Genomic DNA, 12153 nt, shown 5'->3' on the forward strand with positions numbered 1-12153 from the left:
AGACAGCATTAGCCGGGCTAGTTTTGGACCAATCTTGGACTGGTATAATCCAAAAATAATTCGGATTGTAAACAGTCGGTCTTTTTTATAAAAAGATTCGATGTCTTTTACAATAATTAAGTGACATAACATTTCAAAAAAAGCTCACTAATGAAAGTTCGAATTGGGTTCCTAAATAGCTCCACATTATTGTATGTAGTTGATTACTTGAAAGCTTGTGGTCGTTTTGACTTTTAAAAGTATTTGATTTTCAAATAAATAATGACTTATTGACTTTTGCCTCTATTTTTCTCTTTCTTTGTTCGACTTGTAGCTTATTGTCCACAATGAAAGAATGCTTCTTCTTTCTATTGAAATCAAATTCAATCTTTATTGCGGTTTTACGCCTTAAGTTATGGCTACTGGCTTTGATACATCTAGATTTCAAATTTTCTTAATTTTCAGGTATTTGCCCATTTTTCACGTTTTCTAGTTTGTCACATTATCACGTTCATATATCACATTATTGGCTCTCAAAATAAGGCACAATTGATATTATTAAAATGCTTGAAGATGTGGATAGTGATTTTAACGGCTTCGACAGTACTTTTTGGAAGAATTTAACTGGCTTTTTTAAATTGTCTTTAACTGCTGTTTTTACTTTCTCTTTTTAGTCGCATGAAAATTTACTGTACAATGACCCGATTTCGTTGCCTTTTCGTGGAAGAATAGATGAGATGATATTCTGATTTTAGTAGATAGCTGATAGCTTTCATGACTCTGAAAACAATTGTTTTCCAAATTAAAAAAAAAAACACTTTAACTTCGCAATTTTGTTCTTTTCATTGTCTGGTTGTTATCTAGTCTCATTAATTACAGGCCAATTATGACATAATTGTTGTCAAAGGAGGGTTTCAAAAGGGGATAAATGTCACACAATCTAATGTTTTTGAATGTTCATTTACTTTACTGGCTTCGACACGAAAAAAAAGTAAATTAGTTTTTGATTTTTGTCATGTTTGACGTTCTTTTTGAAGATATACGACATATTCTGGATCATTTCAATTCTCATGGGCATACGACATATTCTGGATCATTTCAATTCTCATGGGCTTATTTTGGAAGAGTATACGAACCTAATTAATTTTTTTATTCTGTAATTAATGGCGTTCATGTCTTTGGAAATATTTCTCTCTTATTTTTGCATTTTGTTTTCCATTTTTGTCTACTTGTTACCTTGCTTCATTAATGAGAGGTCACATAATACATTATCGGTGTTTGCAGAAAGTGCAATTGAACACATTTTGATGGCCATAGTATGGCTTTACAGTTTCGAAAGCGTTTTCTGCCAAGTTTTATTTGATTTTTTGTTTGTTGTCTTTGTTCTTTTTGTAACCGCGTAAAAATTGAATTCCGGCAGCTCTTAAATCCTTCTATGAAAGCATTGGTAATCGTACAACTATGCGATGTTTTATTTGATTTCGAATGGTTTTTATTATTTCAAAATTAATTGTTTTAAAAAAAACAGCGATTTTTTCAACTTTACTGTTTTTGTTCTTTGTTGTCTAATTGTTACCAAGCCTTTTTATTGACTACTCCCTGATCTTTTCTGTTGAATTACAAGTTTTTTTTTGTTTAATATCAGTTTTATTTGACGGTTTTTGACTTTGTTATTAAGTTTGGTTTTTAAAACGGACATGTTTGATATAATTATTTTTTGTTGTTGCTGATGTTTGATTTTGCTGTTCGTCTTGACTCGCTTTCTTAATATTTGCACATCTCATTAATCTAATGACCCATTTTTAGTGCACCACAGTTATTTGCTTTGGGGACTTTTTCCGTTCATACACCAATTTTTTTCAAATACTTGAATTTTTGGGTTTTTCTGTGTTCCTCATTTGGTAGACAATCAAGCCGAGATGTGCAATTAATATTTGCACATCTCATCAATCTATTGACACATTTTTACTGCACCACAGTTATTTGCTGTGGAGACTTTTTTTTCGTTCATACACCAATTTTTTTTTAAATACTTGAATTTTTGGGTTTTTCTATGTTCCTCATTTGGTAGACAATCAAGCCGAAATTGTGGATGAGCGGTGTCGGAACCTTATGTGCGATCGCACATTACCGAGTCGTCTTGTTTTCGTTCTAAATTAAGATCCATGAAAGGCACGAAATTTTTTTTAATGCTTGATGTGAAAAATCAAACCAAGTGAAAGAAAGAGCGTGAAAATTTCATGTCTTCTAACGGTATTCTATTATAACCAATCAATAAGTCTTGTCTTGTGTAAAATTTTATTTAGAGAAACCTTTGTCTTTGCCTATTATCTATGTTTTTTGAAAAGGATTATTGGGCTGGTTTGTTGATCTGGTTTTTTTTATATATGGACTTAACCAGGGGGAAATTCTAGTTTTAATGTACGATCCGCTTGACTAGTATTCGAAACAAAAAACTGATGGCAAAAGTATATGAGTTTTTTGTTGACTATATCATTAGAAATGTCTGTTTCCAGCAAAACGTATAGTTACTGAAAATAAGTATTGAGTAAAAGATAATTTTCTTGAAGATTGGATATACTCCTCTCTCAAATGCCGTTGAGACGTGAAATAACACTATGTTTCTTAAATAAGAGCTTACTTGTCAAGAAAATTTAAAACTATCCTTTTGTTAAGCTTATTGCACTAATAGGTAAATGAGTTTAACACCTTTATCTCAAAATGTCAAGTCCACCTATGCCAGAAAATCCTTACAGCTGAAACAAACAAGATCTGGCGTAGCGATTTTTTTGTACTCTTAGTGGACGGAAAAATCATTAGAGGACCAGTAGATTTATCTGTTTTGTTTGAGTATTGATTAACCGTCTAAAAAATAATCGCAAACAGTTAAATAGTCTGTAACAATAGTTCAGCAATGATGAGCAAGAAATTAAAACATATTTTGTTGAATGTACAGCCAAATGAGGTATGGTATGTAAATAAGTTGCTCACGCTAACATTCATTTGAATATTGGGAGAATGCGTTTTGTTGGGAGAATTCGTGTTTTTTTTCAATGACGGAAAGAGATTTGAGCTCTGCAAAAGTTGAGCACCTTTTCATTGGGATAACTGAACACGTTTTTTAAGTCGATGGTACCCCGCCCTAATTCTCATGCTCAACCTGATTGTCATAATCGTATAGTTTTTCCCTGAAGTTTTTCACTTTTTCGTTACCGCAAAATTGAGACAAATTTGATGATAATTGATTGTTGCGTGTTTCAAAAATCGCTTATTAAGAAATTTCGAAGTATCTGATATTGTTTCAAGCATTTGTTGAGATTTTTTTGAATAAAATGTGCTAATGATTGATACAACTGTTTTCTGAGTTCGTTGAAATCGGGGAAGTATTGTACCTACCGAAAAACCTTCTGTTCTGACGGTTTGCGTCGAACGGATTGAACTTGATGCGTAAACCTTCATTACCTAGCCTTGTGGGAACTTTTTTCGTCCTCCTCTGGTGATTGAAACCATTTATAATGGACATGCTAGCATCTTTATGGTGTATATTTGCTAAATGGCTAGGTCGACGGCTTATTAGGCGATGTAAACAATGTCTTCTGCAAAAAAACGCTTTGGTTTGTCGAAACATGGTGTTAACAATCAACAGTTGTTTTAGTAATGCTTAAATAGAATTTGGTCATTTTGCTACAATCAGCTAATATTTGAAAGATTCTACATGAAATGAACTGACTTAAATGTATTTTTTATACAGGAGCTTGCGAGGTGAAATTTTAGTTTTGCTGTACGCTCTGCCTGACCAGTTTATGGTTGTTTTGATGCTATTTGCCTGTATGCTGTGATGAATTCGCTGCCTGAATTTTTCCATGTTAGTTTGAGCAATATTTCAAATTTTTAGGATCAGACTTCAGTTGAAATAGACGTTTATTAATTGCTCTCAAACTAAGTTTATTGGAATGATAATAGTCTTGTGGTCTTTTTTTGCAATTTTTTTGCGTGAGCGATTGTTTTCGCGTGACCGATTTAAGAAGCTACTTGTTTTAAAAAGTTTTCATCGAACAAAGCACCAGCTTTCCTAAAATTACTGTTTCGTACACTGCAGTACAAAAAACAAGAACAAATTTCCTCCACGTCAACGTCAAATACAAATCACATTACCTTAAGAACTGTTTTTTTCGCCAGAGCTATAGATTCCTAGAATGACTTCATCATATCTAATCCAATTTGTAAAATATAAATTTAAAACCGTGAAAAAAAAGTCAGGGCCCATTTCTTTAAGAAATTGACTTCTCATAACCTGTTATGGAAAACTATCATGGAGACTTTAACTTCGGCGTTGATTTAGATAAGATAAATGAATTTATGTCCAAGGCAAAAGCAATAATTTGTACCTTTACCCTACACTCCCATTGGGATGATATTTATAACTGTCTTTGCAATTCAATGGTTTTTTTGTCTGATTCTTTTAAAATATCATCAAAAATGGGTTAAACAGTGAAAGTCCGGTGGGGATCAAGTGGCTGAGCAGGTCTCTCAGAGCTCTACGCCTTGCTATTCTCTAATAATGCGATTCATCAAAATTTTTGGATGGGCGATTCTTAATCCCCCCAGGTGACCCCCTCAATCACCCCTCTCCCCCAGTCTACACTCCCCCACCTGGTGGTTTGTATCTTACGTCCAGAACCCCCCACCATCAGAAGGCTTGCTTGTTCTATGCGTAGCACAGATTTTTACCACATTCGCATTTGGAAGCAGGTCGCCGAACCATTTGTCTAACACCAAAAAATGTTTATCATGCTGCTAGGAAAAAAGATAATATAATTAAGCTGGAGCTTGAAAAAACAACAGAAATATTGTGTTTTATTGCTCTTGAACGAAGTTCATAGCAATTATTGTAAACATGTGTTTCTTTTTTATGCAAAATTTTTGCTTGACGGTTTTAACTTTTCGAGTGACTTTTACGCCTTTGATTTTCGCGTTTCGCGTGATCTAAGGTTCTCTCTCAGTCACAATTTCAAGCAGTTGAACTCAACTGGCGGAATTTAATACTAAAAGTCACGTGAAACTGGTGCCGTTTTTTTACTTTAAATCTTAGTAGTTGCATATGTTAACCTCAAATGTGGGTAATTGAAGCCCACTACTGAACTTCTTAGTCCCATTTAGGCGCACTCCCCCTCCCCTCCCCCACCCCCCCCCCCCCGACTGAAGCAGGCTGCAGTTCATTAGAGCTCCCACTAGTGGTTCGAGAGCAATTCTTCCAGCGTTTTTCGGTTGTTTTTCATAGCCACAAATATACCTTCAATTTCGCAAAAAAAACTTAGTTGCAGTTCATTGATAAATATTATCAAGAGTCTTCCTCAAACGTAATTCCGCAAAAACAATTTCCAATTATATTTGCATTTTTGGTGGTTTTGATTTTGTATTTGTCTTTAAATCAATGCAAAAATGATTTCTGGCTTCCGATTCAAATATAGCTGTTTTCAAAACACTTTTGTCTCAGGAAGGATATCAAGGACAAAAACCTTGGCAAATTTAGCTGTTTAGATTTCAAAAAAGTTTTAATTGGCATATGGATGCATGTTTTTTTTCTAGACAATACAAATTAAACTAAAAATCATAAACAAAAAAGCGGATTCAAATCACCTGTATTCATTGAAACACATCTCAATTCAACTTATTTTTAGTCACGAGATTGTTTCAGAAAAACCCACTACTGGAAGCTGAAACTATTTTTTTGGTTTTACTGCCATAATAAATTTGATTGGTTTGCTTATATTATGAACGAGGCAAAATTGTCTCCACTCCTAAGTTGTTCTTTGTAACGTCTCTTTCAACGTGTTTTTGGTTTAACGAAGAAAAAAATAGCATGCAATAGTCAAAATGAATTCAGGCAGTTAGGAGTTTGTCCGTTTATTCCCCCAGCTTAATGGGTCCATATTTTTTGCACCCTAAGAAGCACATGCGTTATTTTAATAGTTATTTACTGTGTAGTAACACAGGCCATGCAACTGGGGCTGCAAATTTCACGGGCAGCACAAACAGAAAAAATCCGGCAATTACTTAAAAAGCAGCAAAAGTAAATAAAGTGAATCAATCTATGTACGGAATTGAGAAACAGCAAAACAAGTCGAGAAATACAATTCGAGAAAACATTAAAGAAAATTTAATTCTGACCACTTGGTTGATTTCACAAATGCTGAAGTTTTTTGTTATTGATAAAGCAAATGTTGTTACACTATTGAGAAAGATGTCTGATGAAAATACTATTTCAAACCTCTTGTTGTATGAAAGACTTCTGAATTCCAGTTAGGACACGGATTGGCATTTTGCACCCTAAGAAGCACATGCGTTATTTTAATAGTAATTTACTGTGTAATAACACAGGCCATGGAACTGGGGCTGCAAAATTCACGGGCAGCACAAACAGAAAAAATCCGGCAATTACTTAAAAAGCAGCAAAAGTAAATAAAGTGAATCAATCTATGTACGGAATTGAGAAACAGCAAAACAAGTCGAGAAATACAATTCGAGAAAACATTAAAGAAAATTTAATTCTGACCACTTGGTTGATTTCACAAATGCTGAAGTTTTTTGTTATTGATAAAGCAAATGTTGTTACACTATTGAGAAAGATGTCTGATGAAAATAATATTTCAAACCTCTTGTTGTATGAAAGAATTCTGAATTCCAGTTAGGACACGGATTGACATTAGCACCCTACTGAAGCATATGCCATGAAACTTTCTATAAAATTTCCTTAGAAAAAAAATGCGACTTAAAAGAGGACCAAAATTAACAAATTCGATCTGGATTTGCAAAACAGGTGGCCTCGCACTCATTGAAAAAAGTAATTTTTGAAATCTTTCTTAAAATCTAAAGAAAAATTTAAGGCATACAAATGCGCGTATGAGACTAAATTGAAGCAGTGTTGCAAAGACAAATTTGTGGTTGAGTTAATCAAATAATAAGACATTCAACTACCTTCACCTCCTGAGAGAGATTTTTCTTCGTGACTACACTGAAATAGTAATTGATTCTCTAGCTTATATACCTCTGAAGTTTCATACAAGCTGCTCTTGAGGCAGCGTGAAAAAACGAGTAGGTCTGTGGTGTACTTTTGATAATTTTCTGTGACAAGCTCTTGTTTTTATAATACATTTAGAGAACCTAAAAATTCTTAATTCTCAAAAGTAATTTGAAAAAACTATAAGGTACGTACAGGAAGCATAAATAACAAGACAATTATTATTATTATTATTATTATTATTATTATTATTATTATTATTATTATTATTATTATTATTGTTATTATTATTATTATTATTATTATTATTATTATTATTATTATTATTGTTATTATTATTATTATTATTATTATTATTATTATTATTATTATTGTTATTATTATTATTATTATTATTATTATTATTATTATTATTATTATTATTATTATTATTATTATTATTATTATTATTATTATTATTATTATTATTATTAGAGAGCAGTTGAGACCTATCTTTTTTGGACAAAAAAACTAATTGTACATCACCACTGAATTAATTTGCTGATTAATTATGGATGAGAGTAATTTTTGATTTAATTTCAACAGTAAAAGCAGTCATATCACAGCACATGAAAAAACTTGGGAAATTCTTTTTCTCTCGTACTGCAAAAATAGCCATTTGGGCCTTGAACTGTTTTTTCCTACCTGCTCAGACCAAGTGCAATTAAAATCACGCCGCAAAATTCAGCATCAATTGACCTCAACGTTATTAAAATGTATGACGAGTTCTTTGAAAAGTCATCACCCAAATACAAAATAAATTACATGAAATGATAAATCAGTTATGGCTTACTCAGTACATGAAGCTGCCCATAACTACTGATATTGGTTGCTGTTTTAATGATTGCCACAAATATGAAAGAAAGAACTTGAAAAATTGTCTAAAATGTGACCAAAATGGAAAACTCATCATAAAGTTTTTTTTTCTTATTCAAATCAGTGTATCCCAAAAAATGATGCAAATCATAATCAGTCTTTGTTAGTCGATTTTCAGTCATTGAGCTTGAGATTTTTAGTCATTGCATGAGAAATGAGTGGGTGATTTTGCTAAAGCACAACTTGCCATGGTTGTTTTCAGTTTCCAGTTGAATTAAAATCTCAATTTTTTTTCTAAAATTCTCGTTAACAATAAACCAACAATAGATAGATCTCATAAGTTTTCTTCCTGATTCTGAGGATTTTTACAAGTTCTCAAATTGAAGGAACATTGGACATATATTTAGGTTAAAAGAGGTGAAGAACAGTTAAAAGTTCACAAAATACTAAATGTTGCATTTGTGAAAATTTCAAAACAATTTTTTTTGTTTTTTGTGTGCAATTTTTGTGTACTTTCTACTAGACGGAAACTTTGCGAAATTAGTAAGATATAGTTCTTTAGGATGCCGTTAGAAAACCGCCAGATGTCTCAATTGATTGAATTTTGACCAAATTATAGCTAAATTTATCAAAAATGAGACTAAATTGCATTGTGAGTCAAAACTATTGCCAAAACTTTTTTTCAAAAAATGCAAAACTCCCTAAATTTCTCTTTTTAGTGAAATTCTAGATGCAGAGAGCTTCAAATTGATATCACATATGTTGGTCTGGGATGCCCTCAAAAAAGTCAAAAATTGAACAAGATTTTTTCATTATGTCCTCTTTCAATGTCCTAAATAGGATTAGTAGTAAAAAGAACTGACTAGAGGAACAACGGGGGGGGGGGACGGACACTTTTTGCAACGCGATTTTAATACATGTGGAATAGGACAATGACCTAAAAGTATTAAACATGTATTAAAATCGCGTTGCAAAAAGTGTCCGTCCCCCCCCCCCCCCCGTTGTTCCTCTAGTCAGTTCTTTTTACTACTCGAATTACTTTTTAGCTGCTAGTGAATTAAGCCTAATCTATTGAACCGGATCTTAAACGTGTGAGATGAATAACATGAACAAGATTTTTTCATTATGTCCTCTTTCAATGTCCTAAAGCGGATTAGTAGTAAAAAGAACTGACTAGAGGAACAACGGGGGGGGGGGGGGGGGGGGGACACTTTTTGCAACGCGATTTTAATACATGTGGAATAGGACAATGACCTAAAAGTATTAAACATGTATTAAAATCGCGTTGCAAAAAGTGTCCGTCCCCCCCCCCCCCCCCCGTTGTTCCTCTAGTCAGTTCTTTTTACTACTCGGATTACTTTTTAGCTGCTAGTGAATTAAGCCTAATCTATTGAACCGGATCTTAAACGTGTGAGATGAATAACATTGCAACTGGAAACACAAAAGTTCTTTCAATTATATTTTGTAGGATTGTATGAACAAATGTAGAAACCAAGTGCGATGGAAATAAAAATTTGATTAATACTTAATATCGTTTGAATTAATCATCTATCTGAAATATTCACATTCAAATAACAACAAACGCAGAGGCAATAAAAATGAACGTCCTTTTAAATCAGCCGTTGAATATTGAGAGATACATGTTATTTTACTTGTAAAACAGTACATGTTATTTTACTTTTTCCTTTTCGCTATTAGCCGTTGATAGAAGGAAGACACATGGCTTAGCTTTTGTTTTCAGCGTATTATTGGGATTAAAATCACCTTTTTATCAATAGATTGTGAATCATCTTCATATTTTTTGAAGTAGAGGCGGCCGTTTTACTTTGGTCCATTGATAGGTTTGTTCCCAAAGGCTTATTCACATACTCCTATTATTCTATAATATCCCTTGTTTTTACAGGTAAAATCAAATCTACAAGCTTTGGGTTAAATTTTACTACTCGAAGTTTAAAAACATTAGTTGCTGATATTTTAAATTTAAAGGTTCCGTGAGCTATTATGTTATAAAACAACTTTTTCAAATCTCCAATTCTTTTTTTAAATTACTTTGTAAATTAGGAAACAGGCAATTTTTTTCCGGAATAAAACTCGATTCTCGGAAGTAATCTGAGTTCTGAATTTAGTTCTGAAATAATAATTACCAGTATTATTTTTGTAAATGTGATATAAGGTTTGTCTAATGCAAGTAACAAGTGGAAAACGAATTTAAACGCTATTTTTAATTTGCCAGTAAATTTATTTTAGTTGATATTTTTGATTTAATATTTATTGCAGATGCGATACAAGGGTTGCCAAAGCCAAATGTGGAGCTGAATAACAACGAAGACGATAAGCGTGATTCATCCGAAAGTGAAGATAACCAACTGGCTAAAAGTGTGGACAAAAGTAATTCTGGTGACCACAAACAGCTGCTCATTTCGGTATCCGACGATGAATTTCGCTCGTCTGAAGATGAAGATCCGACAACAGTAGTTAGTTCTGCTGACGATGAGCCTATGAGTGTGTCTTATGTTGAGACTGGAATTGAATCGTATCCTTCTGTTGTACCTAGTAACAACTTGCTACACGAAGAAAACAGAATCGACGAAGAGGAGGATTACTATTCTGATGAAAATTACAGGGATAGTTATCGCTATGGAATGAAAGGTTAGATGACCTGTTCCGTTACTGGTGCAAGATTAGATGCGAGACTGGGAAATGTTTTTTCACGCAGTCAACAATCGTTTATAGCCGCCGTCAGCCTCTCAACGGCTTTTGTTTAGGAGCTCTCCTTTTTACGACTCGAAAAGGAGTATTAGTATTGCACAGGTTTTAGCTGAAGCAAGTTTGTTCATGACTTGAAATTTGTCTTCTTTATATTCGACCATTTTGAAATTGACTTCTGTCTTTAATGTATAGTAATTAGGATCTGCTGCTGGCAATATTCAAGGTGAAAAGATAATTTTTTATCCCATTTAGGTCCTCCTACTCATCTAAAACACAGACCACGTACCAACCTACCAAACCACCGTACCTACCCCCAGCTCTCCCCTACCTACCTACCCCTCCCTTTACCCCGTTCACCCTACATAACTGCCCAAGTCAACCCTGCCTCCCCCCCCCCCCCCCCCCTCCACTTCGCTTACCACTCTCCAACACCGCACCTCCAACCTACCAACTATCGCTTCCTTCTGCGTACCCCTTGCAGCTAACAACATTAATAACCAAAATTATGTCTAACTAAGTTTATGTCTGTTTCATTTCTTTTTTTTTTGATAATTCTGAATTATCTAAGGTTAGTTTATATTGCACGACTCTTTGAGTAGCTTCCGATATTCTACCGGCTATGATTGTTTTTAATTCGCTTTACATTTTGATCAGATTTTTTGTTTTACATAAGTCACGACTCTGACGTTTGACTGATGACAAACCTCACTCACTGTTTCAACTGAATGGATTTTAAATTGTTTCACGCATTGAATTGTGTAATGTAGTGATTACGGTCAAAGTTAAAAGAGCAAAATCAAAAGATCAAAAGAAACAGGATAAGCATATAATGCTCATTAAGTCAAAGTCAAAGTGCATAAGGTTATCAAAATTCATTAGTGCAATTGATAGCTGCCATTATTATTAAGCTTGATGGCTTTCAGTTCAGAAGCTGAATTAAGTATAATTTTAAAATCTAACTGAAACTGCACACCAAATTAGAAAACTTTTTGGCTTTGGGAAAAAAAATTGTCAATTTTGATCTCTTTTGCTGATTCAATCACGAGGTGCGTCATGCGGCTCAACGGCGTCTATTCGACGAGAATTTGGCGGCTGTTTTTTTATTTTCACCAGAACGTCTGAAAATTTCAATTTCTATTTGAGAAGATTTCTGCCGCTGTGGTCCGCATTTGTTGTGGCTAGTGGTCCTTTCGATGTCGCCAAGTCGAGAAATGAGAGTAATTACTCTCAAACAAAGTTGTAGCATTTTCTTAGTCCTATTGTTTTTTAATGCAAATTTTTGATCGACTATTTAACTTTTTTTCTCGAGAAACATTTAGTCGCTGACAAGTTAGTTCTCTTTGAGCCTTACTAGTCTGTAAGTATAAGTTTCAAGGAAACTGTCAGATTAGACAAGAATGCATGGCTATCATCGCCTGTATATTTATTCTCTTGTCTGAATTGGCGAATTGCTGAGATTCTGCTCGCTCAACAGGCTCTTCCAAAGCTCCTTATGTCGCTGTTGTCAGTGAGATAGCGATGCTATCAGCTGAATGCCATTGTAATCAAGTTATGTTGCTGCCATAAGTTGTATCTCAAGTCAACTATGT

The 12153-nt window shown here is 33.7% G+C and overlaps 1 protein-coding gene across 2 annotated transcripts in view; it reads left to right on the forward strand.

The window, feature by feature from the left end:
- LOC142339254 (uncharacterized) overlaps positions 1-12153 on the forward strand; it is an 80653-nt gene that overhangs the window by 5962 nt on the left and 62538 nt on the right. For both annotated transcript variants that reach the window (XM_075389126.1, XM_075389128.1), the window contains exon 4: positions 10133-10504. In XM_075389126.1, coding sequence (XP_075245241.1) covers positions 10133-10504 — 372 coding nt within the window. The remainder of the gene's footprint in view (positions 1-10132; positions 10505-12153) is intronic.

Source organism: Convolutriloba macropyga, chromosome 5, assembly GCF_964194025.1.
Source record: "Convolutriloba macropyga chromosome 5, txConMacr16.3, whole genome shotgun sequence".
Classification (NCBI taxonomy): Eukaryota; Metazoa; Xenacoelomorpha; order Acoela; family Convolutidae; genus Convolutriloba; species Convolutriloba macropyga.